The sequence below is a fragment of the Hylaeus volcanicus genome, chromosome 6 (genome assembly GCF_026283585.1).
Source record: "Hylaeus volcanicus isolate JK05 chromosome 6, UHH_iyHylVolc1.0_haploid, whole genome shotgun sequence".
NCBI classification, from domain to species: domain Eukaryota; kingdom Metazoa; phylum Arthropoda; class Insecta; order Hymenoptera; family Colletidae; genus Hylaeus; species Hylaeus volcanicus.
In genome coordinates this window covers 19,081,685-19,109,681 of record NC_071981.1, presented here as the reverse complement: position 1 = coordinate 19,109,681, position 27,997 = coordinate 19,081,685, and the positions used below count along the sequence as shown (strand labels likewise).

The following is a 27,997-nucleotide window of genomic DNA, read 5'->3' as shown; positions in this document are numbered from 1 at the left end:
CATCGGTAATGCTAAAATAAAAACACGACGTACTCTTGGGAAGATAATCAACGACTGAGCTACTTTTCTCCCTGATGAAATTTGCGTTGTACTACGGTTCGATAACGTATCTCCACAACGTCGACATCAAATCGCAGGTATGTAGTTCGTTAATCTTAAATTGGAATGTCACGATTTGAATAGTTAGGCACTTGGTAAAGCGCTTGGTTAAGCTCTCCAGTAACCCCCCAATATTGGTAACATTTTCTATTTGAATGTGCTGCGAGAACCTTTCTACGACTTCTGTTCTTAATAAATTCTCATTATGGCTTCTTTCCGAGAGTTCTACGTGCACAATTATCGTATTTAAACAGGTGAGAATTACGATATTTGTCTCTGATAGCAGAATTCTACCTCTACCTTTGCCCTCCTCCTGCAGAACGAATAACCAGGATAATTTACTTCATAGTTGTCGAGATTAAAACAGCTTAACTTTGAACAAGTCCGACGTTCTAGCATGCAGCGCCTGTTCATCATCCATATAAAACTCTCGTTGTGTGATTGTTACAGCTGATGGAAAGGTCTCATCCTCCTCTGTTAGCAAATTCCTCGTTGAACCGATCAAAAAAATTTAATGTCCACATGGTGTTGTGTACGCAAATGCGTTGCAATGTTGACACGCGATCATCGATTGCTACGAAGTTTCCTACTAGAGTCTGCATAAGACGCTGATACATGTGGTGAGCTGCGTGGTTTCCTGAATGAACATGTGGGAGCACATGTGACGCTGTTGATGTACGTGTGACGTGTGCATCGCTACGCACAGCTCTCTGACACGTGGTTTCGCCGATACCGATGTCCTTTTCGATCAATTTACGTGATTTCGCTCATGGGCCTCCGTGTATTCTGCACTTGTGTAAATTTTCAGGTGATATATTCACGACGTTTCACGACACACTAGCACCTTTGACTACCCGCGAATGTATCGTCTATAATTAACGAGCCCATTCTAAATTTATTTTCTAATACATGTGTTCAGTTTCGGTTAGATAGTGTATCGACGGGAAGTGTTTCGCACGGGAAGTTTTTGTTCAAGGAGCACAAATAGAAATCACTGAAAAATTGGGACACCTAAATCGTTTCATAGAAACGAAAATCCTTGTAACTCGCGAGGAAGCGTGAAAACGTTGCACCCTCGTCGCAGAACTGGAGCACGTTCCGATCGTTCTCGTAAAGTGCCTCTTTCTTCGCTTCGGCCGTTTCCCATCCGTCACCAAAATACTTTTAAACGTAACTAAACAGTTAACCCTGGAGATTAAATGAATACGGTTTTTGATTCTTAATCGTGTTTCGTATCAGTTCAGTTTTATAAGAAAACTTCCATGAACATTGACAAAGATTAAAGTATAGAAAAGAAAACAGTTCGAAGTGTCCGGAATATAATCTAAAATATTCAAGCGTTAGTATATTTTCCGCTATTTATGCTGTTTTAAAACGAACGTACTAAACAGAGGGTTTCGCGTCGACATGGTGTTAATATATCGTTTCCGGATCGGTCGAATATGTAATACACTGCACTTACACGTGGAAAGAAACATTATGCGCTGCGACATCTATGAATTTTTACATGTACGTAAAACACGCAGAAATAATTTTGCTAATTGTTTAACACGTTCGGTGCCGCGTGACGCATATATGTATATGACACTAATGTCCTGGTTACGATGGCGTCATTTTTCGAGCCGTGATATTCAAATACCAAGTAACAGCTTCTTACACTTCTAAGAAACTCATACGGAAACTAATACATATACAAGCGAGCTTCTCGATTGGATTCTATCGATTTCATAGAAAGTTGAGATTTTCTCAGAATTTAGTCTCATTCAATGAGCATTCGTAGTAAATCTTAACGATAGGGTATGACAACTTCAAATTTCGATGAATAGAAATCACATATTTCAAGAACAAAGAATGAGACAAATGTTTATATGAATTCTTTTTTATGGTTTTTGAGTCATCGATCGACTACTGAATTAGCTTCCGTATGTTACGATACGCTGTGTATATCTCAGAGGGATGAACGATAACTTAACCAACAAGACGTTTAAAACAACTGGCCTCGAGCAATTCTAGAGAGATTTGTATGTTTGCTAAAAATGCACTGAAATGCGAACCTGCAGACATTGTGTCACAGAGTTTCTCAATCTTTTAAATATTCTTGGTATTATGTCGGATTCGCTGGCAGCTTTCTCGTATACTATACAAAAGCGTTTCAACGCTGGCGATGGGTGTTCGATAAACAAATGTCTTTAAGTGGTCCCAAAAATAAAAATCGAGTAGATCCGAGGAGCAGATTGACTAGTAGCTCTGCAAGATCAAATGTTCGGGAATCGTTTGTTTACTTTAATCGTACCAATGCAACATACATTGTAGCAACTTTCAGTAGCTGGTTGCTCGAAATAGTGGCATAAGATTGACTCCCATTAAAAAAGATCAGCGTTAGTCGAATATTGTAAACAAACTATTTAGGATCAGTCGTTCCGGATCAGTCTGCAATCGAGAGCACGTTCTTCCTATCACAAGTTTAGTATCAGAATCGTTGGGTGGCGAAGGAGTACGATAGTGGCTACTCGTTCTCAAGAAAAAAACATTCGAAATTCTAAAGCTCCTACTGAGAAACTCTTTGCATTCAAGAAGTATTCAACATATCGCTTTCATCCCTTCCTATTTTCAACCTCGATTTCTCCCTGCGATCCATCCGAAGCGATTCGATCCATATCGAGCCCCATCGATGCTTTCATCTTGCTTGTCCCTCGCGTGTCAACCCAAGACGCATATATCGCCCCCCGCGAAATCAACGGGACTCTGATGCGCCATCCAGTAATTGATAGATCGATTTAGTGGCCACGGGTCTTTGACTCGCGCCAATAAACCAAGCCTATCATCCTATAGCGTTATTCTTTAGCACGGTTTACTCGATCGACTATATACGCGTGTGTGAATCGTGGGATGTGTGATGTATGTGCGTGTGTTGGCGCACGCGCCACCCGCGTGTGTATTTAAGTGGGTGTGCAGGCGTGTGTTTGGAAGAGTTTTACGGAGAAAGGGAAGCTCGACGCATGCTTCCTTCCTTAATGTCGGCCGGCCCGAAGGATTCGAGTGTTGCAGCGGTGTTCAGTGGCTCGCGTTGGATCTCCAGTGATCGTTCTAGCGAACTCCGTGGATCGCGCGCGTTCCGTGAATCACGGGTGGATCGCGTTCCCAGGTTAACGTCGACTTCCCAACTAGTCGGCAACCCGTGAGTGACTTCGTTTTCAAGCGTGTTTGCCCGCGCTTATGCCACGAAAATTCCTACGAAGAACAGTTTATTTTTCCTCCTCGTCTCCTCCTCGAATTTGTCGAGCCCCTCCGGTGTTTTTGCGCCAAAAATTGGCCAAAATTCTCAGAGCATAGATTCGAAATGAAGAAATAGATAAAGAAACTTTTGTTCAATTGAAATTACGTTGGACGAATAGAAACTACAGTGTTTTCTATTCGTCACTTTTTTCAAGTTTGCTCAAAATTCTCATCCAGATAAACGTCTCGAATCGCAAAGGAAAGACGAGCAATCATTTAAACGTAACCGTTACTCTTTGAATAAAAATGAAAATTTGAACGCTGGTGAGTCGAGAAGTCGAATCGAGAACGCTGATTCTCGTTTCAAGCTTTATTATTTAGAATAACGCGTACCTTTCAATGTCTGGTTTAGGTCTCTTTCGGTATACATTAGTCGTATCCATAATTATTCTAAATTGCAATTTTGTATACCCAAAGAGACTTAAACCAGAGATCGAAAGATGTATTCGCGCCCTAAAGGCAGACCATGTAAGCTACATTTTTGCTCATCTTTAATTTGCAAATTCTACGGTCGTCGATTGATCGAAAGAGTTAGCGCGCTTTCGTTCGACGGTTTAAACACTCGTGCCTGGAGCAGAGGACGAAGGGAAAACTACTTTTGTTCTTTTTTAGGATAAGTACCGACTCCTGCATGTGAACTTGCTGTTCCGTTCTTCGACGGACGTTGTTGCATGACCACTTTACGACACGAAGTGATAGCGAGAGAAGGAAACTGTTTCTGTTCGTGTATATTCTTTTCGTTAAATTTTCATTTTGAGAGGACGCTTCGTTTTCGTTAAGTACTTGTCACGATGTCACTGTCTGCATGGTGTTACTGCATGTCGAATGGTAATTTCACGTAAGTTTCATAAAGATAGTATCGTTATTGAAGTTTATATATTTCGAAAATAATGACGAAGGAAGAAGTAGTTTTGTTGTTATTACGGATAAAATTCTGATCAACGCTTGCGAGCTGCCCGTTGCTGTTTCGATCTTAGGCAGACGCTATATAGCCAGCTTGTGATTCTCAGTCTAAGTGAAGAGAACACTATTCCCGTTCGCGTTTATTTTTTTCGTAAATATTTCTTTTTAAGACGACGCTTTATTTTTGGGAAGTACTCGTTACGTCACGATGTCGCTGTGTACGTGGTATTATTGCACTATGAATGCAAACGTAGCGTAAGTTATTTCCAACATTTTCACCTTATCGTTTACGTTAAGTATAATAAATATAATTCAAGTAGCGTCGAAGCTATCGCATATCAATCGATTCGATTGACTTCTGTTTACAACGATGTTCCGTTTTGATACAGCTCAGCGTAAACGTACATAAGTTTGCGATGCTAATTTAAACTCTTACTCTAATTTCCACTAATCTCGTACAGTTATCTGTCAAATTCGTTCTAGATATCACTTACGTGTACTCATGTTTTCCAATCGTGTCTTCGATACGTAAACTCTTCGTCAGTAAAATATATTTCGCACGGAAATTTCGTGACCAGAAGTTCTATACCGTTTAGCATTATTTTACAGTGACGATCGAAAGGAAATGTCTTTCACCAATCTTTCATGTTACTAGAAATATTTACCACTTTCCGTTATTAGCTTTTGCATTCGCACAAGACTAAACTAAATAGAGTATACTTTTAATAATATTTACTCTTCGTACGCGTGTCATATTATGCAACCATTTGATACAACCGAAAATAGAAACATTCTTCCTGGATAAATGAATCGTGATAGTAGAATTAGATTTCACGGTATTGCGCTTCGTTTACCAAAACATAACTTTGAAGTTCGGTTGCAGACGCGCGCACTTAAACAGGACATAATCTCCGACGAATACACAAACTGAACGCGTTTATTATTAGCTAACATTTTTATTCGTAAACGTGTGACATAAGAAAAAAAAAAGAAATCAAAGAAGAAATAGCGTGGCCATTCTTATCCGAGTGAAACTCAGAACTTTTTTGTCAAAAGCCCCCGAATTCCATTCCTATGACATTCATTTCGTGAAATCGCGAAAAAATTCTTTTATTCTTCGACAAGTTTCTGTAAATGAACTGCAACTCTTTTAGCGTCACCAATATTTTTTTTTGTCAATGGTTACTGTTTACGACAGAAAACACCAGACAGATGGGTTTTGCGCAACGTCGGTCGCAATTATCTCAGCCGTGTATCGACAATCACGATAACAAATCATCGGCTGCCAATTACCTTAACAAATTATAAATTCGCTCTGCGTCGGGGTGTTTTATTTACTTAAGAACAAGAATTCGTCACGCAGAACAGGTGTCGCGTCGTTTGCGGTTCTTTGACTTTTGTGCCACGAATATACGAGATGAAACATCTTTTTACGTTTGTGGAAATCATTGAATTTCCTGAAACGCGAAAAGAATTACAGAACCATTCTTTACCTTTACAATCTTAAAAGTACTCGATTCCCGTATCTCCGTTCATGTAAACAAGCAAAAGTAGAGCAGAAGAATTAAGAAACAGCTCGTCGAGGATTATGATATCTGGATCGATAGAAATGAAAGTTACAAAATGGATTTCGATAAAATAGGTCGCGTGCTAGCGAAGCGATAAAAAATTCGTCATTTAAGTAGATTATGGGTAAACTGATTTTAGTGGGGCAAGGTTCTTCGGAAAGGAAGTAAGTACAAATTTGATCGATATGTATCAATCCTTTACCTGTGCAATAGCAATCACGCGATTCACAATAGATCCTCGAGTACGCGCGTGCTGTCAGCGATCGACAAAATTCCTGTCCGCGGACAAAGTTTCGAACAATGAAGAGAAGGCCAGAACGATGGAATTTGGCGTCGGAAGAGCTAATGGCAAGGTAAAAGCTCTGGCAAGGCTGATCTTTGGTGGTACCGAGAAGGTACGCGGCGCCAGGCTGTTCCGTTCAAGCATTGTGGCAACAAATTTGCCTTTCTTCGAAAATCTATTTTTCCATCGGCTCTCCCGCGCACGCGTACTGACTTTTTCCCCCCTAACTTCCCCCCGATCTTCAAAAATACGCGAAGGTTAAGAACGCGAAACTATAAACAATCGTGATCCGCGCGCAATGCGTCTCGTATTTTTCTCCATTCCTTTGTGTATTAGAACAAAGACGAGCGAAATCTTCGAGACATTTATTTGTTTACGTATGTATTTATTAAAAGGATAGATAGCCATTTTCTGGAAGTAATAATGGAAGCAATTGTAGGAGTCTAAACGAAAAATAAGGGGCACGGGGATTCGAACCCACGAGATCCTCGGATCCACAGTCGACCGCTTTACCTACGCGACCAATCCCGTACCCTACGTTTCGTGTTCTTATTTGACTCCTTATTGTTGGGTATGGGAGGCGCGGATACTACACTCGGCTATCCTGAATTGACATTCATTCGCCCTCGAATGTCCGTTTTCTCGGGTTTCGCGTCTCAACAACAGTGCGCGCCGCGCCCTCTTTCGCGAGTGTACTCCCCTCTCTCTTTCTCTCTCGGGTTTTGCGTCTCTACAGCAGTGCGCGCCGCACCCTCTTTCGCGAGTGTACTCCCCTCTCTCTTTCTGGAACGTTGTTCTCTCTCGACGCCTCATTGTTGCCCGCTCCACCGTCAACACGACACCGTCGTTCGTTTGTCATTGTTGTTCATCGTCACTCATCGTCACTGGCCGGTCCTCTTCGGTGTAGTTGCCGCTGTAACCCCCCACCCCGGACGAGCCCCAATATGTAGAAGTCTATACGAAAAATAAGGATCCACAGTCGATCGCTTTACCTACGCGACCAATCCCGTAGCCTACGTTTCGTGTTCTTATTTGACTCCTTATTGTTGGGTATGGGAGGCGCGGACACTACACAATCAACGCGCACATTTCGTGCATGCTACTATATTTTTGAAATTGGAGGAGAAGGGTCGTTTACCTCTTTTAGAGGTCTTCGCGTTCGTTTATAAACGCACAGAGTAATTAAAGAAAAAACAATTCCTCGCATTTGTATGCACAATTCATTTCGAACCCAACGGAACACCTGTTGGCATGCTGTGACGAATACCAGCAATTAAAGTAGAATGTATCACACGAATATGACGGAAATACGATTACTACGGAAATTAATATTTAACAAACTGTCCTGGGAATAATTTGAACAGCGTATAAGCAAGTGGCGAATTAATATTCGCAGAAACGGATGATCATCGCATACGAAATATTTTGCAATTAATTTGAACGGCCGCTTTACAAATATGACTGTAACACATACAAGTGTGATTCAGAAAATTTGGCAAAGTATCGCGAGAAGTCTTTGGTACGGTGACAAATTGATTTTCTCGGAAGCAAACAATTTGTCAAGATGTTTTCCCAACGATATCAACGAATATTCAACAAATTATACTTTAAAATAATTGCAGATACCAGGCTCGCTCTAGAAAATTTCAACAATGTTTAATCCCTTCTAGCTGTTTGCATTTCTGAAGAACACAGCGCGAGCCAGTTCTAAACGAGTTTCATTAAACAAGAATTAGTACATTGTACCAAACGCGTTTCTGTAAACTTCACAGTGCCAAGAACACCTGATACGGTGTTAATTAAACGACCTCGACGATCATTTCGAATACTTGAAATGTAAGTAACATGCTTGTCTTTTCAGATTCGACAAGACGCCGTTGACGTCTAGTTAAAGCTATGGATGATGAGGTAATTGGGAACCAAAACAATAAGAGATCACCGATGACACTAAACGTCAGTGGGTTGTGGGACGTTGTCCCGCGATTGGATCATTACAGGTAAGCAGAGTTACCACGAATTGTTTGATACATATTCCAAAAACGAAATTCAAAAGCTCCTATAAATGTAATAATTAAAAATATCTCGAGAGCCAGTTGAACTCGCAGTGTTTCGCTCTTGCTGTCATCCTCAGCTAAACATACAGCTCAGGCTTCTCCACACATGTCGTGCGGAGTTTTTCGAACTCTATGTATACAACGCGAGACATGACACACTACACGTGTTGGTCACGTATTCTCAAAGTCCTGATCCGATCGTCAGTAAACGCGTATAAATCGAAATCGATATACTGATAATTTTAATTCGGAAAATAGATAACGAATGAAACTAACGTATAGTAATTTATTTAAGTCGTTTATCGTCAATTCAATTTTCATTTCTTTGTTATGCAATATTTTGTTCTACGTTTGAAACCTCAAGTTTTATTTATCCAATAATGGATAAACAGCGAAACATTAATCTAATATAAGAATTTTGCTCATCTCTGGTGGTAGAATTTGCTGCCACTATGACAACTGCGTCCAATTCTTCTCTCATCGATTTTCTCGCGTAACATTCGTCCTTAACGTCTTCGAAGGTTCGTAGACAGAATACGACCATCGATTAACTCGTTTGGGATACTCGAACTTCGCAAACACAGATCAAGTATAGCGTTTTAACTCATTGGATTTCAATTCTTGTAATGCCTTTCGATTACGTTCTTTCGGAGACAAACGCTTCTCTGAATGCTCGAATCCAAACGAAGGCTTAGCCACAGATGTGAGCAAACCGAGCAATAAAAAAGTACATTACAAAAACTGTACAATAAATCGACGAATCGGGTCTTCGTAGCTTAATTTTATATTACGGAGGACTTTGAAAACTCGGTAAGTAATTTTACAGCCCGAACAGTTGCGACGAAAGTAACGATCTCAAACAATTGATCACATTACACGATTTGATAATTAAACATTGCAATGTTAAAGCTACACGAGAAACCGTTGGCTAACGCAATATTTCAAGGAACTTCGCCGCTCTCATGAGAAAATTATGCTTTTACCATTAACGACCTTTTCCAGCCCATTCATCAGTTTATCCTAATTTAATTAACTTCATTCCCTCGCTAATACCATCGCAGCGAGTGACAAGAACGTCTTTGTTTGTAGATTGAGTCGGCGAGCTAAGAGGCCATCGTTGAGCACCCTGCACGAAGGAAATCTTATAAAGGTAAGATTGCCACATCCTATGGACATTCGTCGTACCACCCTCATCGCAATACCCTTGAACGCACTGAAAAGTCGATACTTTTCCCAAACAATTACTTATCGTAATTGCCAGGGCTCGCGTTCATGCCTGAAGAATTTGTCATCGGTTAAGTGGTTCGTAGAAGACCGAATCTCGCGTGAATTATGAATTTATTCGCGTAATATGTTTTTAATATCATCGTTTTTGTACGCTGACGAACTTTTATCATTTATCAGCTCGTTGTATAGCAATTGATTTTTATCGATCGGTTATTGAAAATTTGCACGCAAGATAGCAAAAGGTTGTTATAAACGAGAATGACTACATAATTGATTAAAAATAGAAACTTGTTACAAAATTTCTTTGAATTTAATGTAAAAGAAACGACATTACTTTCTAGTCCCCTCGATATATAAAGTTTGCGCAGCTATATATACTAGAGGATATTAGAAAAAAGTGTCAATTTATATATCCTCCTCATAAACTTTGCGAAGGACAGGATAATAGTTTAATAAAGCGCGAACGAGTGCGCTCGTAAAATTGTTAAACCAAGATTCTAGTTACGCGAAATTAAGTTGTTCAAAAAAGTCGATAAAAGTATTCGAGACGTTTACGCCGTCCTCAGAATTGATTAACGCGCGTTGTATCGCGATGAAATACTGTTTTAAAATAAAAAATAAATATAGACAACGCTCACGTTCCAGGACCCCAATATAGAAGCTGGCCAGGTTGGAACATCCCAGCAGAATCACACAGGAATAAAGCTAGGATGGATTCAGGGTGTCCTTATACCATGCCTCCTCAATATATGGGGTGTAATGCTCTTCCTACGACTGTCGTGGGTGGTAGCTCAGGCCGGCATATTGCAGAGCGTCATCATTATCGGAATATCAGCGTCAGTCTGCGTCATCACGACGCTTAGCCTCAGCGCAATTAGTACTAATGGGGAAGTAAAGGGAGGTGTGTTACGGGACTCCCATTTTCTCGTTCATTTTTCTTGGAAGGTGTGGCATTATGTACCTTGTTGTTACTGCGCATTGCATGTTGAGAATTGTTTTACTTTATCCGTTGTAAAAGTTCCATATGCACAGCAGTGGTCTCAATCTTGGATACATTTGCCACGAAAATGAAACAATTATCCCTTTGCACTCCGAATTCTATTTCAATTTCGTTACCGGTAGCTCCCAATGCTTTTAAGTGTTTCGTTTGAAATTTACTTTAAGTAAAAAATAAGGCAAATTAAATAAATAAAGGAAGAAATAAATTCTTGAAACAATTTCCATTCCTATTGATTCGGTCATGAAAGAATGTCGAGTCGCGCTCGACGTAGGAGTGCAAACAATTAAACGTACTATTACTTGAATGTAAATGAATGGCAACAAAATTAAATTCAACGCCAACGATGCTGAAACTCCATTTTTTGCTCAGTGTTCGTTACGTTATACTTCGGATGATTTTAACATAAATTTCCATTCATTGATTCAAATTGTAGCGACGTGTATGGATCGTCAAGTCCAATGATGTATAAATTGCATAAATTTTTATAGGTGGTATATACTTCATCATATCGCGAACTCTGGGTGCAGAATTCGGAGCCTCCGTTGGTATCGTATTTGCATTTGCCAACGCAGTCTCAGCTTCGATGAACACCATCGGTTTCTGCGACTCTCTGAACGACCTGCTAAAAGAACATAACTTGAAAATTATTGACAACGGGGTGAACGATGTTCGAATCGTGGGCATATTCGCGCTGATCGCTATGAGTATGATTTGCGCAATCGGAATGGAATGGGAATCTAAGGTACCATTAATTTCGTTTACTTAACGATTACATACATACAGTCGGCCCCATAAGTATTCGTACCCTCTATATTTATTGAAGAAATTTGTCCAATTTAAATGAATGCTTCATGTTTCCAAATAAATATATAATCGAAACTTTGATTTAGAAACTAAGCCTGTCATTTAAATTAGACAAATTTCTTCAATAGATGTAGAGAGTACGAATAGTTATGGGACCGACTGTATGTATATGTTTCATTTCGATATAGCACTTAGTAAAATACGTTTCTTTCAGGCACAAAATTTCCTCATAGCCATCATCGTTGCAGCCATCTTTGATTTCCTGATCGGTACTATTATTGGCCCGTCGGACATATATCAGCAAGCACGTGGATTTCGTGGATTCTCTTGTAAGTCGTGCTTAATTCTTTTAAATTTAGCTATTACATTTCAGATCTATTCTTTTTAGACACAAAATGGTACCTCGATTACCGAGACTCAGCTTTAACGTTTGTTTCTACGTAGAACTGTTTGTTAAATCCCTAGCTGAGGTGTTCATGAGCAACATGGGAACGGACTATCGCTTCTCGGAGGGCAGCAACCAAACGTTCTTTTCCGTGTTCGCCATCTTCTTTCCGTCGGTGACCGGAATTCAAGCGGGCGCCAACATATCCGGCGATTTGAAAGATCCAGCGAGCAGCATACCGATTGGAACCCTCCTCGCATTGCTGATTTCGATGTTGAGCTACCTCACGTTCGTCATCTTCGCTGGTGGTGCTGCCCTGAGAGACGCGAGTGACCAAGTGATCAACGGCACCATCATAAGTTGTATTCCAGAAGTGAATTGTACTCAAGGACTGCACAACAGTTACTCGGTACGACGTTACGTAACCGATACGAAAGCATTACAAAATTAACGTGACAATATCACTTTTTCGTTATCGTGTTCGTTTCACTTCAAGGTGATGCAACTCATGTCAGTTTGGGGTCCGTTCATCTACGCTGGCTGCTTCGCCGCGACCCTTTCGACAGCTCTAACGAACTTGTTGTCGGTGCCACGACTGATACAGGCGCTGGGACAAGATCGAATTTATCCAGGTCTAATCTACTTCAGCAAAGGATACGGGAAACACGGTGAACCGTATCGCGGCTATGTCCTGACGTTCTTCGTTGCAGTGTTATTCCTTTTGATAGGTACGCGATGACGAAACATTTTTCAAGACATTCTAGTATTGTATACTTCGGTATCGATAACGATCGTTATGGTTTTTCGTTTCAGCGAACTTGAATGCAGTTGCACCTTTGATATCGAACTTCTACTTGGCGTCGTACGCCTTAATTAACTTCTGCACCTTTCACGCGGCGTTGATTCGACCACTCGGATGGCGGCCTACCTTCAAAGTAAGCGACAAACCAACCTTCCTTCGTTTACTTTCATCGATTGTTTTCTCGTCATAGAGTATAGGATATCAAAATCTGCCAAACTTCGTACCGAACCTCGCAATGTCTTCGAAGAGGCGTTTTCACTTCTAGGACCGTGCAAACTTTGAAATTTGCTTCTTTTGTATTCTTGTATAGTATTACAACACCTGGTTGTCGCTGTTTGGCTTTATCACGTGCGTTGCTATAATGTTCATGATCGACTGGGTGACATCGTTCGTCACGTTCGTCATCATTTTCGCGTTGTATTTGATTGTCGTTTATCGAAAACCGGATGTGAATTGGGGCAGCAGCACGCAAGCTCAGACGTACAAGACCGCGCTATCCACCGTGTACAGGTAAAAAACACTTTCCTTTTAAGAAACAACAGATCGAATATACGATGTTGAATTGAACATAACTACATAATTGAATTTTCTAGATTGAATTCCATGGACTCGCACGTGAAGAATTACGCACCTCAAATATTGGCGCTAACTGGACCACCCAGCGCTAGACCAGCATTGTTACATCTGGCAAATCTCATTACGAAAAACCATTCGCTGCTGATCTGCGGAGAGGTATATCCGGTAAGCAGTGTAACTAAACTAATTCGTCTGTGCTTAACTTCTTTCAACGAAAGAATATTATCACTCGGTTCCATCTTCGAAATGTTCGATCTTACCACTCTATCTGTGCGACTCCGTTGAAACAGTTTAAACGATCTTTCAGACCAATCTATCGTATCGTTTCCGATCTGTACGACTGAGAAATGGCTACGCGTGGTTGCACCAGCAACGCATAAAATCGTTTTACCACGTGGTGGAAGACTTAAGCTTCGAGCGAGGTGCATCAGCTTTGATGCAAGCCTCGGGTGTTGGAAAATTGGCACCGAACGTGGTTCTGATGGGCTATAAAACCCACTGGTCGACGTGCAACTACAAGGATCTTCAAGAATACTTCAACGTCCTCCAGTAAGTCGACAAAAGTCGTTGCTCGTGAAAGAATAAAATCGTTCGCTTAAAGTGCGATTACTTGTACATATAAAAATGTTATGCTCATTGCAGCAACGCGTTCGACCAAAAATTAGCCGTGGCGATGCTTCGAATCGCGGAAGGTTTGGATTGCTCTGGAGTTGCAACTGCAAACGGCGACGAGGAACACGGTGCACTGGCGCAGAGTAGCTACGACTTGACGGGAAGCACTTTGATGCACGTCGATAGCAACTTGTCTATGTCCAGCCAAATTCCAAGAGTTCAGAGTGTCCCTACGATGGGTAACAATTTGGATTCTTAATTATGTTTCTGGCACCTTACGATTGATTCGTACATACGATTGATTCGTATACACGATCAAAGATTTAATTTGTATTTTAGGAACTCCGTTTGCGCCTGTCGAGGGACCACAAATAATTAGAGACTCGCCAACTCATGGAAGCGCTCGCGAACACCTCAAACATAAGAGGAAAAATGCAATCGAAAAGTTAATGTAAGATTCAAGTCCATTCCATTCCTCTTATTCGAACGTATCCGAATCGAACGATTAAATAATTATACTAACTGTGTATCCGTAAATGAAATCGTAAAATATTGTCTGTTATAAATATTCAGAGAAAAACGACAAGCAATGGCAACTGTGCCTGAACACTTGGCAATTTTCCAGAGGAAACATAAGACTGGCACAATTGACGTGTGGTGGTTGTACGACGATGGAGGTAATTCATAAAATATTTACACGTGCTTGCAAACAATTGGGATATTCGACACTTTGTATCGGGCGTAAAATAATAACACGATACAGACATTATGTTGTTTTAAAACGTTTAAATACGGCATCCCAATTGTTTGCAACCGAAACACCGAAGAATATAGGCTCATTTGTAAGTGGCAGAAACTCTTATTCGGCAGGTTTGACGATCCTTTTGCCATACATTATTAGTACGCGCTCGAATTGGGAGCATTGCAAAATGAGAATTTTTGCGCTGGCCAACCATAAGCAGGACATTGTGGCGCAAGAGAAAGAGTAAGTTTTAAATGATTTATTTCAATTATTTTTGATAATATAAAATAAATAAAATGAGAAGAGACTTAGCGAATCGATCGCTGTGTTCGCTCGAAACATTTCGTTAATTTTTACGAATTCTAGAATGTCGGAGATCATGACAAAGTTCAGGATAAAATATACCAGCCTGAAAATGGTGGATGACATTAGCGTACAACCAAAACAGGAAACGCAAGATTTCTTTGACAAACTTATATCCGATTTCCGAAAAAACGATAATTCCGACACAGGTAAACTAACGAAGTACAACCAAACAATAAATTGAAATCGAGAATCGTTTGCGCAACCAACGTAATGTTTATGATTTTATCGTAGAATGCTGCGTGACAGAGCTTGAACTTCAATCTCTAAAAGATAAGACCCATAGACAATTGAGACTTCGCGAGTTATTATTGGAGAACTCCAGTCAGTCTACATTGGTTGTGATGTACGTAGTTTTAACATGCACGTAAATAACAACTGCCGTGTTTTCTACTTCGTTCGATATCTGTCTGAAATAATTAGCACGAATGACTGAATATTTTGTTCAGATAAATAATGAACTGTCGCATTATAGGTCATTACCAATGCCACGAAAAGGAGCAGTTTCGGCTCCACTTTACATGGCATGGTTGGAAGCGTTAACGAAGGATATGCCACCGACACTTTTAATACGTGGAAACCATACATCGGTGTTGACATTCTATTCGTAGTCCACCGACATTATTCTAAACGATAATATAATTTTAGCCTCTAGAAGATTTGCATTGAGCAGCGTCATGGTAAAGTCAACGCGACAGCAATGACACTTTCTGATGCGGACAGACAGTATTCGGTATATTCATGCCAAAAGTTATTTAAGTGTTACGATCTGTTTTCGTTTTTATATAGTATTTTTCTCAACTTCGAACCCTGTGGTACTTAACGACGATATTATTTTAGCGTAAATGCGAAAGACAAACGATATAGGGACTTCGATACTTGTAAAAGTTTAAGGTGCGAGAGAAGTATATAATACAAACTCCATGAAAAATGTGCTCTGCCTAAGTACGAGAAATTGTCTTATTTAGTTAGATTAATAATAAACGACTTTTATATTATGTGTGAACACTAGAAACGGTTTGAAAATATGACCGACCATTTTTTCTAAGCATGTACTCAACTTAGCGACATATAATCCATTAACTTAGTAATTATTTTTGTAATAGGATTAAACATGTAGTAGAGAATTCAGACAGCAAAACAAAAAATGAATATTCTCTATTTCCAATTCATGATTTATATTTATAAAATAATGTCAATTAACCAATTAATTCTGTGAACGCAAACATAATATCGTCTATTGATAACTATGTAAAGGGCAATCTCTTTCCAGACGAAACATTTAATACAAATGCACCACTTGTACATATGATAACTCAAGCAAAATAAGTAGAATGTAATCTACACATAATTGTGAAACATGTAATTTATTTTGTAATGCATTCAACGACATTAAAAATCTAATATTAATTATAATATATTAGTAATAATATTAGATTTTTATATCGTTCAGTTCCTGAATGTATGATTCTTCGCCTGAATATAATTAAAACATGTTCTAGATTAATAGCGCGCCGGTAAATCGAAATAGAAACGACTCTTTCATTTTTAGTCGGAATTTAAAAATGTATTAACAAAATGAATACAATTCAGGGATCAATGCTCCGTGTTCGACTTCTTCCATTGAACGAAGATGTTCTATAATCAATATTAATGGAATTACTGTTTATTGTTAATTACCATATACATAACAGATACATATACAAGAAAAACCTCCCCACTTAGAAACCTTCCCATAAAAATATAAAATCATTTTACAAAAATATTATACATCAAAATCAAGTACAAAGTCATTTTAATCAAATGGCTCACTTGTTACAATGAGTTTCAAAGATTCTTGCAAAAACAGGCTGTATCTGTTCCAATATATCGGATGTCAGCATTCCTCTCTGTTTTATTTTGTATGCAGATGCATTGCACTCCCTTACTAATCTTGATGCAGCATAGCCTGCAGCTATAGGAGACGACAAAGCGCTCTCGCTACTTCCTGCGCAAATAGCCCACCACCAGAATACAGCCAATGCGCCAACTAATAAATCCCCTTGGCCTCCGCATCTTCGACCAGAGCCGGCCAATCCACACGAGACCGCTTCGGTACCTTTATGCCCATCTGCAATTACATCTTTTGCTCCTTTATGCAGAATTACTACATTTTTTCCTAATGCATCGGCCAAATGCTTAACATCTGCAGTTTTCACCAGTGGTGTAGGTTGAACAGATTTTTCAAGTACTCCTTTTACCAGACGACTGAATTCCATGGCATTCGGAGTAAGAATAACACCTGGATATTCTTTTATGATATCAGGTTTCTGACTCACTAAGAATAACCCATCTGCATCGATTACCAATGGCTTCTTTACTTCACGACAAATTGAAATTAATTCGACGATTGTTTTGAAAATCTTGTCATCTCTACCAAGGCCTGGGCCAATAATGATAACATGTAAACGATCAAGCCAAGGTCTTATTTGTTTGATTGCATCGTACTGATCTAAAACTGGATGAACGATAGGCTCTGGGCTAAATGACTTTAAAGGAATGCTTGCATCCTTTGCACAGAATATGTGCACTAAATCGCATCCTGTGCGAAGTGCACTCATAGCGGCAAAATATGGTGCACCGGTATATTCTGTACTACCACCAAATATGCCAATTCTGCCATCTTGGCCTTTGTATTTAATATTGTTTAAATTTGGAATTATTTTTCTTATTCCCTTCAACATACGCTCGTCAACTGACACAGATGTAGTCATGGTGGAAACAGAGAGAAGTTTCACTGACTTCCTGTGGGCAAAATGTAAAATAGCAAAAGCCATTCCTTAATTTAACGAAGAATTAATGTATACCAATCGTTTTTCTTTTAACGATTAAGAGTGATATTTAGTATAAATGAACACTGTTTACTTATACATATGTATCTTATCTCTAGTTACAAATTATTGTTATGTCAATTGTCTGAAGGTTAGACGAAATTGATGAGACAAAAATTATTTACACAAATATAATATTACCTGCAGACTTCTGAACACGTAACTGATGGTTTATACAAACGTTATTTTTATTAAGAAAATATCAGTGAAGAAGAAATCGAACACGAGCACCAAAATAAAATCGGAAGGCAGATAACCTATAACCTACGTATTTCGCATAAATCAAGTTTACATTAATTTTTATTCATCATACGTAATGCGCAAAAAACACTAATTCATTCAACAATCGTTGAACTGTTAAAAAAACGAAACAGCGTAGCGGAAACTGGAAATTTTAATAAGTGAAAATACGAAAATATAAACGTATGCACAACTGAAAAAAAAACAGACGCCGGATAGATAACAATGATCAGTCTTTTTAGGTTCTTAGCGCTTTATAACGCAGTTCATTTATTTATGTTGATAAGAAATAAAGATTCCGACATAAAGAATAAGCAGAATCGTTATCAATACTGTACTCACAATTACTTTTATTACGGATCTAACACGACCGCAGGCACTGCAGCAGACGAAATCCACATTACAATTATTACAATTATTAAATTTAAATACACATAACATGTGCTTTTTTCTGTCGACCTATTTTCTCTGGATATTAATATAGCAAATACTTTTTTGAATGTTCACAATGTAAAATCTTCTGCAAACATATAATTACATAAAATGATAGTAAAGATACGTGTCGAGTCACGACAGAGTGTTGAAAAATGTTAGAAGAAATTATTCTTAATGTTCGCATAACTAATTTAAATTTCGCGCGCTTAATTAGGCGGCATCTACCGGTGAATAGGCCGAACTAATTTTATGAGTTAGGTCAGCGTCGCTACCGGGAAAACGCTCAAGTTTGTCCTCAATAGTTCCTATTTTCACGTCTAGCGCCATGTACACTGTTTTTTACCGACAACTATCGGTACATTACCATCATGTCGGTAATTACCATCTAAAAGCGCCATCTAGCGGTGAAAGAAGGAACTATTGAGAACAAACTTGAGCGTTTTCCCGATAGAGGTGCTGACTAAACTCCGAAAACTAGTTCGTCTTATTAACCGCTAGATGGCGACTTGCTATACTTTGAAAAGCGCGCGAAATTTAAATTCGTTATGCGAATATTAAGAGTAATTACTTGTATGGCTATTAATTCGAATGTACATTGAGAGAAATTAATTGAGGACTACACGATCGAGAGCATAAAGCTTTCTATCCCAAAGGAAACAAGAGTGTTCATACTTGTGTATCCGATTCATCACTATCCCGATCTGTCCAAATTGTGATGTTTTCGATATTAATCTGTTTAAAGAAAAAGAAATAACGAGAAGGTATTCGATGAACTTTCGAGCTTTCGGCGATGAATCAAGAAATTATATTAAATCTGTGTATAAAATCTAACGAATTTCGTTTTCGACTCAAATCCAATACATGCAACTCATTTTGGTTCTGGGAAAGCACAAGCAAGATAACAGTAATAATAGCTGACAAGTATACAACACAATACGGTAAATCGAATATTATACTGTCGAGTCATTATAAGATACGACTCGAGTGACCCAACATTCAAGAGTTCTATGCTCGTTAATCCCTCCTAAAAATACCAAACTATCGGCCTTTCTCCTGATACTATCACCATCCGATGACAAGCAATAATTTCAACGCATATTAAGTCTGTTGGATATCATTTAGGTTAATCTGTATCTCCTGTACCATCTAATCTTCACTACTTTAGGTTAGTCAGTAGTTTTATCTTCATGGGATAAGCTAATATTAGGTTGTCCGAAAAGTTTCTTTCGTAATTTTCACTCAATTATTTTGTACGGTAGTGTTTATATAAATAGACAATCTAATTTCTTAGATGTTGATGTTGTAACAGTAATGGAGCAAAATGAATCGTACACAATTCAATAATGTAACATTAGACATAAAATATTGTGTATGTATTACTTATTAATAAAACGAAAGAAACTTTTAGGACAACCTAATATTTTTAAGTTTCAAACCTAGTCATCCGTCCATACACCAACTAAGCATCCGACCCTTGTACACTTAGTCACTAACTCCGAATAACAACGATTCTCATCAGTCCTTTCTCTTATTTCCACCACCTTCTGAATCCTTAAACACAAATCTTTATAAGGCACACCAAAACTCCTCTCTCGAGCTTTTTCGTAATATAATACAACAGAAGTGGGAACGTAGCGGTAATGTATTGGGTTGTCCAGAAAGTTCGTGGCAATTTTTAAGAAACATTCAAAGACACGTTTGAATTTCGATATATATTTATTGAATTATATATGTACCATTTTGTTCCACAATTTTTCCACCATTTAAGGGATGTTCACATGTTAATTTGTTTTCAACCATTCCGATATAGTATTCAGACCTGCACCGCCTACTACAAATCGGCATGGACTTTCCAGACAACCCAATAGTTTCTAACTACCGAATTGTATTAGAAACCGAACTTGAAATAAATCGGAATCTAACGAGTCTAAGGATAAAAGTCTACAGTTTAAAACAAAAAGAGTAAATTATGTCTTCATTGCGTTGAACAGAAGGTATACATCTAGTCTTCACACCTATGTATTCAATTTGATTCAACTTATAAATCTGCCCGAATCACGTACAAAACCTATTTTATGTTTACAGTTAGTGATCATACTTGGAAGCGAATAACCCTTATCTACCATGCCCGAGTTTCTCAAACTTCGCGTTCCAATGGACCACTGTAAATACCTTCGTTCGAGTCAAATAATTTCATATTATTCAACTTAAACTTTGTCCGTAAAATATATTCATAACTTTTAGAATTTTTAGCTCGTTGCTTGAGATTCGAGTTACAGAAGTTCGAATATGAATATTTTCTTTACCTCCGAGGGCACGTGAATTGAGAAACCCTGAACTCGCGACACAAACATCCAGAGCAGAAATCTAGAGATAGCTGCCAGACATCAACATGACTCGACAAATCGTACTTTCGTTTTTACGATGGGAGGATTAGAATCTCTGCATTATACTGTGGGACGACAGTCAGTTCCAGACAGAAAGTATCGTGTTCGTCAGTAAAAGACTTCAAACGAGCTAACAAACTCTTCAGAGAAGATTTCAAAGTGAACAAAGTTTCCATTTCAGGTATTACTCACGATTTTCAATTATTCGGCCTATTCTAATTAGGCTTTTTTAATTCTTGAAAAGTGTTTAAAACCTGTACAATCGTAGAATACTATTTTTCTTTATATGTTTATTTGCGATATTTTATATCGACACATGGTACATTCATTACATTGTCACTGAAATATTTTTTCTTGACTAAATATAAGCGCAAAGCTTTACAATACACCCAAATAAAATGATAACATGCTTCATCGCATCCGCGCTTTGGGTATAGTAATTACCGATATGATGGTAATGTACCGATTGTGTCGGTAAAAAACAGTGTTAACGGCGCCATTTAGACGTGAAAATAGAAACTATCGAGGACAAATTTGGACGTTTTCCCGATAGAGACGCTGGCACCTAATTAAGCGCGCGAAATTTGACTTAATTATTCGAACATTAAGAGTAATTTCTTCTAAAAGAATATATGAATATATTGTTTATACTTTACAGCACAACACTGCTGACAGCCGAATAATTGACAAACACACAGAGTCAATATGATCAGCACCATGGAGCTGATCTGCGGTATCGCAGCAGTGCTTCTTGCGATGTACTATTATTTTTCCGCGAAATTCAATTACTGGAAAGATCGTGGGGTACCAGGACCGAAACCTATGGTACCATTCGGAAATTTCATGGCTCATACGCTGGGACAAATGTCATTAGTGGAGTACGCTATGAGACTCTACCAGAAGTACAAAGAGGAGCCTATGGTTGGCATATTTGTTAGACGGACACCTACTCTTGTCATTAACGACGCGGAGCTTGTCAAAGACGTTCTCATCAAGGACTTTCCTATGTTCGCGAATCGAGGATTCTTGGAAAATAAAGTGGTAAATATGCGTACATTCGGCATTTTTCCAATGTTATGTTCCGTTCATTAAGGACGAGGACGATTAATATGGACGAACAATTATATTATATGAACCGTAAGAATAATTTTGTATGTAGCCATTTTTTAAACCCTTTCTTCAGTCTCAGAGCTTTCATGTAATTAATACATAGCTCCTTATTAAAAAACACATAGGCGGATCCGTTGGACCAACATCTCTTCGTCATGGATGCTTCATCATGGCGACCGCTGAGGACCCAACTTTCGCCGGTGTTTACCTCTGGCAAACTTAAGGGAACCTTTTCCCTCATTCTCGACTGTGCTAGACAGCTGGAGGAATATCTGGACTACCTAGTAGCAAAACGAGAACCCGTCGATGTCCGAGATCTGGCTGCGAAATTCGCCACCGACGTGATCGGCAGCTGCGCGTTCGGGATCGACATGAACTCTCTATCAGACGCTGAAAGCGAATTTCGTAAAATGGGCAAAGAAGTCTTCGCCAAAGATTTAACGGCGGTGCTGAGATTCCGAGTCAAAGAATGCATACCAAAGCTGTTCGATTTACTTGGTTACGTATTGCCGTACAACGAATTAACGAAGTTTTTTATTAAGATTACCAGTGACACACTGGAATACAGGGAGAAGAATAACATCGTTAGGCCCGATTTTATGAATACACTTCTGGAACTCAGAAGGCATCCAGAAAAAGTTTCCGATATTGGTAGGTTGGATTTATTCGTATAAATATATACGAGTTCGGATGAAGAGAGATCGAGTAGTGGTTTCGTGCGAGTTAACATGAAAAACTCAATTTTTGTTGCATCATTTGATCGACGACTTTGATTGTTATCTAACAGAATTAACGGAAATGGTACTTGCTGCCCAAGCGTTTGCCTTCTTTGGGGCTGGGTTTGAAACCTCCTCTGGCACCATTAGCCACGCTTTATACGAATTGGCACTCAATCAGGATATACAGGAGAAGTTGCGACAAGAAATTAACGAATATCATACGAAATACAATGGAGATTGGAAATACGAGACCCTGAAGGAAATGGTATACTTAGACAAGATTTTCCACGGTAGGCGTTAACGATGATCGCTAAATTTTAATTGCCAACTACCGCCGAACATTTTCAGAAAAATCAAAAATATTATTTTTTGTTTGTAGAAACGTTGAGGAAGTATCCAGTTTTCGCCTTTTTAATTAGAGAAGCAACGGGTGACTATACATTCCGAGGAACGAAAGTATCCATTACGAAGGGCACGAAAGTATGGATACCCATATACGCTTTTCATTGGGATCCAAGCATTTATCCTGAGCCAGAGAAGTTCATTCCTGAAAGGTTCGACGAGGACGTGAAAAGGACGAGGCACGCGATGCATTACTTACCCTTTGGCGATGGTCCACGAAATTGCATCGGTACGAGGAAAAAATTATATTAAAAATAATTCCACGGAATTGGGACTTGATTCGAGTACACGTTTGAAATTTTCTGTTCCAGGTGCACGTTTTGCAATCTTTCAATCAAAAGTTGGAATTATTAGTATTATCCGTAATTACAAGGTCGACGTTTGCGAGAAGACACCGATCCCTTACGAATATCATCCACTCGCGTTTGTATTGGCTCCTAAAAATGATTTGTACTTAAAGCTGACCAAGGTCGAAAAGTAGAGTAAAACTTTCATATAAATTATGTACGAATTGCATTAGTTTTCACAGAAATTCGAATATCATTTAATAAAGAGACAGATCATCCTTAAGTGTTTTACTATAGATGAAAATGTTGGCTTCGTTAAGGTAGCTTTAAGTAATTAAATATTTAATCGAGACAGACTTTGCTGTCGTGTATATAGAAATGAATGAATTTGTTCTTGTTTGTGTAACGTATAGTAACGTAATTCTACTATTTAATTATATAAGAATGATAATACTCAGGGTTACTATATTAGTTTTCTTAATAGCTGTACTGTTTTGATCAATGTCAAAACATTCAGAATTATGTATTTCATAAAACGTATTATAAAAATTCTGTATACAAGTTACTCCAACAAACCAAAACAGCTAAAAAAAAATCAGTTTTTGATTTTTCCAACTACACATCACACCCAGTCATGAAATAAATTTGATTTTTGTCAAAATTTATTATGTAATAGAACGAGATAAATTGGTCAAAAACGTGATTTTTCTTTTTTTTCTGTTTACTCCACAACAAGTCGAGATAGAGATTTGAAACTTGGCAAAGCTTAGTCTTTTTTGATAACCTATCGAAGATATCATCGTCAATCGAAATCGGTTTAAGGGCACTTTTGATCCCCATATACGCTTTATGTACACGCGAGTATGAATGAGTATATCAAGATCGATTGGTTTAATCTACGTTAATAAAACGTATGATATGAATCTAAATTTGTTACTTCATGACTTCAGCGATATATATATATATATATATAGTTGCGGTTATACATAGTATAATGACAGCATTAATTGATACTTGAGAAAAAGGCTTTATCGGTACTTGTTAATATTACCGATGTCATTGGTTTCAGTTAGCAGATAACAATATGTCTAGCAGCGCAAATTGTACCTAATACCGGTAGTTAAAAAATATTGTTTCTATTAGTCGATAAGTGTATCAGCGTGTTTATGAAAGAACAATTTCCAAGATCAACGGTAGAGTCACTATCTCGTAAACATAATTTTCAACAATTTGATGATATAATTCTGTTTTCCTTATTAGCTTTTGCCAAGTATTTCTTGTTATGTATACCCCATACAGAGGCCTGAAACCGGTCCTAGAGTCGACCTTGACCAGTTATAGACTTAAAAAATCTATCCATCGTAGACAGTCGTCGCGCGATTGATAAGAGTCATAGATGGTTTAACGCGTAGTAGTGAAAAAAACGACATTGCAAAGCTGAGTGTGTTAGTCAAGGACTCGCTCCATAAACTTACAATTAGTGCGTATAGCATTTGATCAATTGATGACAATTAATAAAATTTATCTGTAAATACTAACTACAGGTTTAGGCATCGTGTATCATATTTGGAATGAACTTCAATCTACCTTCGTAAAAATTTAGTAGGAGTCTACTTTAATGATATAATATTAGGAAGAATTAAAAGTAGCTCCTCTGCCAATACGAAAGGGCAATGGCTCCTTGTTTCAACAACGAAAGAACGCTTAACATATCATCGCTTTCTGGTATCGTACATCTTTTTAAATAGGCATATTAAAAGTTATTCAATGAAACACGTCGAACACACTTCTACTATCATGATTTATTGTAAAGGAGTTCCGAAGTTGGAGTGATTCTTCTTATGCAAGTCATCGTTTGTGATTCTTTATCAATTGCTCTTATAAAGTTGTATCCAATACATTCGATAAACAAGCGATTTGTATACAAAAGAACGCCCGTAAAGTTTTTAGTCTTAGTCAACACTGAACCGCGAGATACGACGAACTATTTTTTATTTGAGCCAGTCTCTCGTGAGAACTTAATGTGAAGATAATTGTACCCGTGAGTGTTCAAGATCACGTAACTTGTTTTTTTTTTACGTACAACTCGTTGAAAAAACGACGTAGACTTAAAAGTGTTTTTATATTATTTTCGGTTTCGTTACCCCTATAGAAATCTTTTCATTTGTAAAACGAAATTGTCAAAATTTCAGAATATTTTTATTATCAGTTCGATACTTTAATTTTTGCGCCATAATGTTCTTAAGAACATTAGTATTCCACGTGTGACGTATATGAATAACTATTCTTAATTATTATTCTATCAAGGAAAGATGATACAGTATGGCGGACTATTACATAATATTGTGCAGCCTCGCCATAACAGTTGTGGCATTTTGCTACTATTACATTTCCAACTATGATTTCTGGAAAAATCGTGGCATACGCGGACCGAAGCCCACGATTTTCTTCGGTAACTTCAAAGATGTGACCATGCAGAAACGAGCCATAAGCACTTTCGTGAAGAAACTGTACGACGAATACAAACACGCGCAAGCGATTGGAATATTTCAAGGGAGTACACCTATTCTCGTCGTCAAGGATCTAGACCTAATCAAGGACGTCCTTATTCGAGACTTTTCTCTATTCGTAAACCGTGGAATACCTACGTTCCCAAAGGTAATCGCGAATAAAAGTCTTTAATTCAAGTCTAATAGTCTAATGTGTGTTTAGCAAACTAACGAATGTGAACGTTATCTCCGCTATTTAAAAGCAAACGTATTAATTACAAAATTGTTCAAAGGTGGAACCGCTGTCAGAACATCTCTTCCTGCTGAAATCTGAAAAATGGCGACCGTTGAGGGCAAAACTCTCGCCAGTATTCACGAGCGGCAAACTGAAAGATATGTTTCCTCTCGTGGTGGAGTGCGCGAATCATTTGGAAGAATATCTGGACAAATTGGCGAAAAACAAAGAACCCGTGGAATGTCGCGATTTGTCAGGAAAATTCACAACCGACGTAATCGGTAGCTGCGCTTTCGGTATCGAGATGGGCGCGTTTAAGAACGAAGACAACGAATTTCGTAAAATGGGCAAACAAATCTTCCTGCCTTCTATTAGAACATCGCTTAGGAATGCCTGTAAACAGATTACACCGTTCTTGTATAATATTTTTGGTGGTGTGTTGCAGCCACCAGGCATTAACGAATTCTTCACAAATGCGATCGTTGACACGATAAAGTATAGAATGAAACACAACGTGGTTCGACCCGATTTTGTCAACATGCTGATGGAACTTAAGCAACACCCACATAAAATAGAAAACATTGGTAAATGGTTTCAAATTTTGTTTAAAAATGTTCTATGCCTTGTACCCGAAAATATCACTGTACCGAATCAATCGTTCAATAAGCGATTAATCGAATTCTTACCGGAATTGCTTTTGCATTTCACAGAATTGACCGACTCGCTGCTCACGGCGCAAGCGTTCGTCTTCTTCATAGCTGGATTCGAGACTTCCTCGACGACGATAAGTTTTGCGCTGTACGAATTAGCCCAAAATCAAGAAATACAGGACAAATTACGAGCAGAAATCAGGGAGACGTGCCAGGAGGGGGTAACGTACGAAAAAGTGAAACAGATGAAATATTTAGACGCAGTGTTCCGAGGTGCGTATTTTCCAACAGATTACGCTCAAGCAGAAAAGTGAATAACATTTATTCTAGAGCTGATTCGAAACCGGTAAGCTCTAAAAATTTACGATTAAATATTTTTGTTCGCACAGAGACGTTAAGAAAGTACCCCGTACTGTCGGCACTAACGAGACAAGCATCCGAAGATTACACATTCAAAGGCACAAAAATCACCATTCCAAAAGATACGATAGTTTGGATACCGGTACATGGAATTCATCATGACCCTCAAATTTATCCAGACCCTGAGATTTTTAACCCTGAGAGGTTTACCGATGATGCTGTCGCTTCCAGACATCCTATGAGTTATCTACCCTTCGGTGACGGACCAAGGAACTGTATAGGTACGCGTAATATAATTAAACTGTATCGGTACGTGTATACAATTCAAATATTAATATTGTTCAAACGTATACTTTCAGGTGCCCGTTTCGCGCATTACCAAAGCAAAGTTGGACTCATTACGATTCTTCGAAACCACAAAGTCGACGTTTGCGAAAAGACAACGATTCCGTTCAAAGCTATGAAAGAGTCGTTCCTGTTGGCACTTGAAGGAGGCGTGTATTTGTCTATCACGAAAGCAGAATGACTTTTATAAATTTTATTTTCAATGCATATATGTTTACGAAAATTAAGATATACTATCGCAGGCAACGAGATTTAAAACAACATTGCAATGAAACATCGACTATCGAAGTCTGTGTAAACATTAAAGAAATATTCATGATTTTGTGTACACATATATATTTAAGAATGAAAGCGTTAGTTACAGAGCGTTTGTGAAATAGCAACAGACGGCATCTTTTAAACTGAATGTATAACTTTATAATTTTGTAATAAAACCAGCATATCTTTGTGTAGTAAAACATTTTTTTCTGACGTTTTTTCAAACCCTTCTTATCAAAAACTTTTAAGTGAGTGATCGAACATGAATGATTCCGACGCATATCTTTTTACAAAGGATAAGCAGTAAATTTTAGAATGGCTGACACGTGAATTTCCTTACATTTTGAGCAGCGAATGTAATAATAGAAAAACTAGTTCGTAGTTGTTATTTGGGTACTTGTACTATTTTTATTAAATCAAGTATAGAAAAAGAAGAACTACATTTTTCCCGCTCTGATCTTAAATTCTGTCGAGTTTCTCGCAGTTTGCCATCTACACAGTCCGTTATGATACAGG

The 27,997-nt window shown here is 38.4% G+C and overlaps 4 protein-coding genes across 12 annotated transcripts in view; 3 read left to right on the top strand and 1 right to left on the bottom strand.

Moving 5' to 3' along the window:
* LOC128878592 (ATP-dependent (S)-NAD(P)H-hydrate dehydratase) overlaps positions 1–18,340 on the bottom strand; it is a 63,925-nt gene extending 45,585 nt beyond the window's left edge. The window contains exons 1-3 of one of the 4 annotated variants that reach the window (XR_008457443.1): positions 10,704–10,891; positions 10,372–10,567; positions 10,049–10,290 (exon numbers count right to left, since the gene is read on the bottom strand). Coding sequence is in view for 2 of the 4 variants with exons in the window: in XM_054126896.1 (XP_053982871.1) it covers positions 16,503–17,447 (945 nt within the window). In the remaining 2 variants the exon portion in view is untranslated. Of the gene's footprint in view, positions 1–10,048; positions 10,291–10,371; positions 10,568–10,703; positions 17,479–17,705; positions 18,114–18,146 lie in introns of those variants that run through there. The other 3 variants (XM_054126896.1, XM_054126895.1, XR_008457442.1) reach the window with 3 other exon arrangements.
* Positions 7–16,112, top strand: LOC128878586 (bumetanide-sensitive sodium-(potassium)-chloride cotransporter). 5 transcript variants are annotated; one of them, XM_054126885.1, is made up of 20 exons: positions 3,064–3,277; positions 3,988–4,203; positions 7,991–8,126; positions 9,273–9,333; positions 10,056–10,311; positions 10,899–11,152; positions 11,429–11,543; positions 11,680–12,008; positions 12,096–12,327; positions 12,413–12,534; positions 12,712–12,911; positions 12,995–13,142; positions 13,285–13,526; positions 13,620–13,828; positions 13,929–14,040; positions 14,163–14,266; positions 14,460–14,574; positions 14,698–14,843; positions 14,929–15,040; positions 15,170–16,112. In XM_054126885.1, exons 3-20 carry the CDS (start codon positions 8,026–8,028, stop codon positions 15,303–15,305), a joined length of 2,994 nt encoding a protein of 997 aa, XP_053982860.1. In that variant the 5' UTR covers positions 3,064–3,277; positions 3,988–4,203; positions 7,991–8,025; the 3' UTR covers positions 15,306–16,112. The 5 variants fall into 5 exon arrangements, 4 of the variants coding, with proteins under 4 accessions (XP_053982861.1, XP_053982860.1, XP_053982858.1 ...); XM_054126883.1 differs by having other exon boundaries at positions 3,988–4,213; XM_054126886.1 differs by lacking the exons at positions 3,064–3,277; positions 3,988–4,203 and adding an exon at positions 7–137.
* A 2,322-nt stretch (positions 18,341–20,662) lies between the features above and the next one.
* LOC128878588 (probable cytochrome P450 6a14) lies at positions 20,663–23,427 on the top strand. The gene is made up of 6 exons (XM_054126888.1): positions 20,663–20,807; positions 21,285–21,667; positions 21,862–22,387; positions 22,524–22,745; positions 22,835–23,086; positions 23,169–23,427. The coding sequence occupies exons 2-6, from the start codon at positions 21,332–21,334 to the stop codon at positions 23,336–23,338; spliced, it is 1,506 nt and encodes a 501-aa protein (XP_053982863.1). The 5' UTR covers positions 20,663–20,807; positions 21,285–21,331; the 3' UTR covers positions 23,339–23,427.
* A 1,600-nt stretch (positions 23,428–25,027) lies between these two features.
* Positions 25,028–27,683, top strand: LOC128878589 (cytochrome P450 6A1-like). 2 transcript variants are annotated; one of them, XM_054126889.1, is made up of 6 exons: positions 25,028–25,185; positions 25,452–25,802; positions 25,927–26,452; positions 26,579–26,791; positions 26,908–27,159; positions 27,238–27,683. In XM_054126889.1, the coding sequence occupies exons 2-6, from the start codon at positions 25,467–25,469 to the stop codon at positions 27,402–27,404; spliced, it is 1,494 nt and encodes a 497-aa protein (XP_053982864.1). In that variant the 5' UTR covers positions 25,028–25,185; positions 25,452–25,466; the 3' UTR covers positions 27,405–27,683. The 2 variants fall into 2 exon arrangements, with proteins under 2 accessions (XP_053982864.1, XP_053982865.1); XM_054126890.1 differs by having other exon boundaries at positions 25,038–25,185; positions 25,457–25,802.
* Positions 27,684–27,997: the final 314 nt, after the last annotated feature.